The sequence below is a fragment of the Lissotriton vulgaris genome, unplaced genomic scaffold (genome assembly GCF_964263255.1).
Source record: "Lissotriton vulgaris unplaced genomic scaffold, aLisVul1.2 SCAFFOLD_893, whole genome shotgun sequence".
NCBI lineage: Eukaryota > Metazoa > Chordata > Amphibia > Caudata > Salamandridae > Lissotriton > Lissotriton vulgaris.
The window spans coordinates 850,178-856,177 of record NW_028249351.1 but is presented as its reverse complement, the minus strand read 5'-3'; the positions used below and the strand labels follow the sequence as shown (position 1 = coordinate 856,177).

General features: G+C 34.4%; 1 protein-coding gene across 1 annotated transcript in view; it reads left to right on the top strand.

Moving 5' to 3' along the window:
* Nucleotides 1–748: 748 nt before the first annotated feature.
* The window catches only part of LOC147663597 (collagen alpha-1(XII) chain-like), a gene marked incomplete at its 5' end in the record, with an annotated part of 119,170 nt that continues 113,918 nt past the window's right edge, over nt 749–6,000 (top strand). The window contains one exon of the mRNA XM_086950332.1: nt 749–892. Coding sequence (XP_086806458.1) covers nt 749–892 — 144 coding nt within the window. The remainder of the gene's footprint in view (nt 893–6,000) is intronic.

Below are 6,000 nucleotides of genomic sequence, written 5' to 3'. Positions count from 1 at the left end.
CTCTATCTCTCTCTTGATTCCTCCATCTCTCTCACTCCTCATCCTCCTTCTCTCTATCTCTACCTCAACCTCTCTTTCTCTATATCTTTCCGGACTTTCTAGCTTATTTTCTTCTCTCATTCTGCCTCTGGTTCTCCTCCATTCTCTTTTTCTTTCTCTCTGAAGTTTCGTCTTCTCTGTTCTTTTTTCTGTTTCTCTCATTAACCTTTTCTCTATCCTCTCCCTCCCACCTTGTGCCTATGGACAATATAGCCAGGATTAAAAACATTGGGGCTGATTTACAAAAGTATTTATGAAGAATGGAATTTATAATGGAATAATACTAAAAGAGTAATATTTTACATACTTTATTTTTCCTTCAATCTTTTTCAGTTTTGCTCTCACTCTCTTCCACTTCCCCCTCTATCTCTCTATTTATTGATCTACCTGTATCCCTCTTTCTCTTGCTTCCTCTATATTTCACCCCTTTCTTTCACTCTATCTGAATTTCACTCATTCTCCCTTATCACTTCCTGTTTACCCATTCTCTTGCTCTGTGTCGTTCATGTTCTCCTAGTCTTTCTCTCAACGTTTTGTCTCTCTCTCTCTCTCTCTTTCGTTCTCTCTCTCTCTCTCTTTCTCTAACTCTCTCTGCCTGTAGCTCTCTTTCTTCCGAGCCCTTTTATTTCATCTCTCACATTCTCTCTCTCTCGCTCTCTCTCTATCTCTCCCTCTTTAAATCAGTCCTCTCCTTTTTCCACTGCAACAGTGACCCAGTGTGACCAACATAACACACAAGAAGGACTTGGTGGACAGGACTACACCTGTGTAAGACACAAGCCTGGAACTGAAGATTACTCTTCCTGGATAGGTTTATCGCCCTACCTGAGACAGACACTATGTTTCCGTGCAGGTAAGTTGACTTTATTTCAACATTTTAAATCGTTTGTTGATTTCAAAAATATAGTACCAGATATTAAACTTTGAAGCACCTTCACAGGAGCATTGTTAGGTTTAAATATATTTTCTTGCCAGGTCACCTGCCTTTTATTTATCAAAAAACCCATTGAAATGAGAGAAATGTCCAGAACAAAAGATCTCAGAGAAATGTGAGCTAGTTGGCAAAGTACAAATGTAATAAAGTAAGGGAAATATTCGATCTGATTGGAAAACCGATAACATGGCATAACAGAAACAATGAATATATAATGGTGAAACACTGTAAACCCCTGACTCAGAGATATCCAATGTAGGTCCAAGAGGGATGGACCCATACATTAGGATAACTACATGAGATACCTTTACATACACACAAACCATTATACCACAGGATAAATACATGAGATACTTTTACATACACTGACACCATTATACCATAGGATAACTACATAAGATACCTTTACATACACTCAAACCATTATACCACAGGATAAATACATGCGATACCTTTACATACACTCACACCATTATACCAAAGGATAACTACATGTAATACCTTTTTATGCACTCAAACCATTATACCATAGGATAACTACATGAGATACTTTTACATACACTCAAACAATTATACCATAGGATAACTACATGAGATACCTTTATTTATTTATTTAATCGCTTGTATAGCGCTGGAATTCGACCCCCGGAGGGGTATCTCCGCGCTTGTGTTCGTTACCAAAGCTATGTTCAAATAAAAGACAATCAGGGCCAGAAGAGAAAGTATCTACATGGTCAGGAACAAATGTGTCTGTAAACATTTCCTAAAGGTGGCTAAATTAGAGTTTTGCCTAAGAGCGAGGGGCAGGGAGTACCAGAGGGCAGGGCCTCTGTAGGATAGAGCTCGGCCTCCCTGTCTTTCCTTTTTAATACGTGGTACCTGAAGCAAAGATTGATTCTGAGAGCGCAGAGAGCGGGCTGGCTCATAAGGTCTACATTTTTCTGATAGGTACTTTGGACCAGTGCCAAACAGGCATTTATGAATTGTGCAGCATATCTTGAATTCCACCCTACATACACTCAAACCATTATACCATAGGATAACTACGTGAGATACCTTTACATACACTCAAACCATTATACCATAGGATAACTACGTGAGATACCTTTACATACACTCAAACCATTATACCATAGGATAACTACATGAGATCCCTTTACATACACTGAAACCATTATACCATAGGATAACTACGTGAGATACCTTTACATACACTCAAACCATTATACCATAGGATAACTACGTGAGATACCTTTACATACACTCAAACCATGATACCATAGGATAACTACGTGAGATACCTTTACATACACTCAAACCATTATACCATAGGATAACTACATGAGATACCTTTAAATACACTGAAACCATTATACCATAGGATAACTACATGAGATACCTTTACATACATTGAAACCATTATACCACAGGATAACTACATGAGATACCTTAACATACACTCAAACAATTCTATCATAGGATAACTACATGAGATACCTTTACATACACTCTAACCATTATACCAAAGGAAAACGACATGCAATACTTTTGCACACACTCAAACCATTATACCATAGGATAACTACGTGAGATACCTTTACATACACTCAAACCATTATACCATAGGATAACTACATGAGATACCTTTACATACACTGAAACCATTATACCATAGGATAACTACGTGAGATACCTTTACATACACTCAAACCATTATACCATAGGATAACTACGTGAGATACCTTTACATACACTTAAACCATTATACCATAGGATAACTACGTGAGATACCTTTACATACACTCAAACCATTATACCATAGTATAACTACATGAGATGCCTTAACATATACTCAAACAATGTTATTATAGGATTTCTACATGAGATACCTTAACATACACTCAAACAATTATACCATAGGATAACTACATGAGATACCTTTACATCCACTCAAACCATTATACCACAGGATAACTACATCAGATAACTTAACATACACTCACACAATTCTATCATAGGATAACTCCATTAGATACCTTTTCATACAGAAAAACCATTATACCACAGGATAACTACATCAGATAACTTAACATACACTCACACAATTATACCATAGGATAACTACATGAGATACCTTTTCATACAGAAAAACCATTATACCACAGGATAACTACATCAGATAACTTAACATACACTCACACAATTCTATCATAGGATAACTACATTAGATACCTTTACAAACTCTCAAACCATTATACCAAAGGATAACTACATATAATACCTTTACATGCACTCAAACTATTATACCATATTATAACTACATGAGATACCTTAACATACACTCAAACAATTCTATCATAGGATAACTACATGAGATACCTTTACATACACTCCAACCATTATACCTTGGGATAACTACATGAAATACCTTAACATGCACTCAAACAATTCTATTATAGGATAACTACATGAGATACCTTTACATAAACTCTAACCATTATACCAAAGGATAACTACATGAGATACCTTTACATACACTCAAACCATTATACCATAAGATAACTACATGAGATACCCTTACATGCACACAAACCATTATACCATAGGATAACTACATGAGATACCTTTACATAGACTCAAACCATCATACCATAGGATAACTACATGAGATACCTTTACATACACTCAAACCATTATACCATAGGATAACTACAAGAGATACCTTTGCATACAGTCAAACCATTATACCACAGGATAACTACATGAGATAACTTAACATACACTCACACAATTCTATCATAGGATAATTACATGAGATACCTTCACATACATTCAAACGACTAAACCATAGGATAACTACATGAGATACCATTACATACACTCAAACCATTATACCACAGGATAACTACATGAGATACCTTAACACACACTCAAATATTTCTATCATAGGATAACTACATGAGATATCTTTACATAAATTCTAACCATTATACCAAAGGATAACTACATGTAATACCTTTACATGCACTCAAACCATTATACCATAGGATCTCTACATGAGATACCTTTACATATACTCATACTATTATATCATAGGATAACTACATGAGATACCTTAACATACACTTAAACAATTCTATTATAGGATAACTACATGAGATACATTAACATACACTCAAGCAATTATACCATAAGTTAACTACATGAGATATCTTTACATACACTCTAACCATTATACCATAGGATAACTACATGAGATACCTCTACATACACTCAATCCATTATACCATAGGATAACTACATGAGATACCTTTACATACACTCAAACCATTATACCATAGGATAACTACATGAGATACCTTTACATACACTCACAACATTATACCATAGGATAACTACATGAGATGCCTTTACATACACTTAAACCATTATACCATAGGATAACTACATGAGATACCTTTACATACACTCAAACCATTATACCATAGGATAACTACATGAGATACCTTTACATACATTCAATCCATTATACCATAGGATAACTACATGTAATACCTTTACATGCACTCACACCATTATACCATAGTATAACTACATGAGATACCTTTACATACACTCAAACCATTATACCATAGGATAACTACATGAGATACCTTTACATACACTCAAACCATTATACCATAGGATAACTACATGAGATACCTTTGCATACAGTCAAACCATTATACCACAATATAACTACATGAGATACCTTAACATACACTCACACAATTTTATCATAGGATAATTACATGAGATACCTTTACATACACTCAAACGATTATACCATAGGATAACTACATGAGATAGCATTACATACACTAAAACCATCGTACCACAGGATAACTACATGAGATACCTTAAAATACACTCAAATAATTCTATCATAGGAAAACTACATGAGATACATTTACATAAATTCTAACCATTATACCAAAGGATAACTACATTCACTCAAACCAATATACCATAGGATAACTACATTAGATACCTTTACATACACTCAAACCATTATACCATGGGATAACTTCATGAGATACCATTGCATACACTCAAATAATTATATCATAGGATAACTACATGAGATACCTTTACATACACTCACACAATTCTATCATGGGATAATTACATGAGTTACCTTTACATTCACTCAAACGATTATACCATAGGATAACTACATGAGATACCATTACATACACTCAAACCATTATACCACAGGATAACTACATGAGATACCTTAACATACACTCAAATAATTCTATCATAGGATAACTACATGAGATACCTTTACATGCACTGAAACCATTATACCATAGGATAACTACATGAGATACCTTAACATACACTCAAACAATTACATCATAAGATAACTACATGAGATACCTTTACATGCACTGAAACCATTATACCATAGGATAACTACATGAGCTGCCTTAACATACACTCAAACAATTCTATTATAGGATAACTACATGAGATACCTTAACATACACTCAAACACTTATACCATAGGATAACTACATGAGATACCTTTACATACACTCAAACCATTATACCATTAGATAACTACATGAGATACCTTTACATGCACACAAACCATTATACGATAGGATAACTACATGAGATACCTTTACATGCACACAAACCATTATATGATAGGATAGCTACATGAGACACCTTTACATACACTCAAACCATTATACCATACGATAACTACTTGAGATACCTTTACATACACTCAAAATAGTATACCACATGATAACTACATGAGATACCTTAACATACACTCAAATAATTCTATCATAATATAACTACATGAGATACCTTTACATACATTCAAACAGTTATACCATAGGATAACTACATGAGATGCCATTACATACACTCAAACCATTATACCACAGAATAACTACATGAGATACCTTAACATACACTCAAATATTTCTATCATAGGAGAACTACATGACATACCTTTACATAAATTCTAA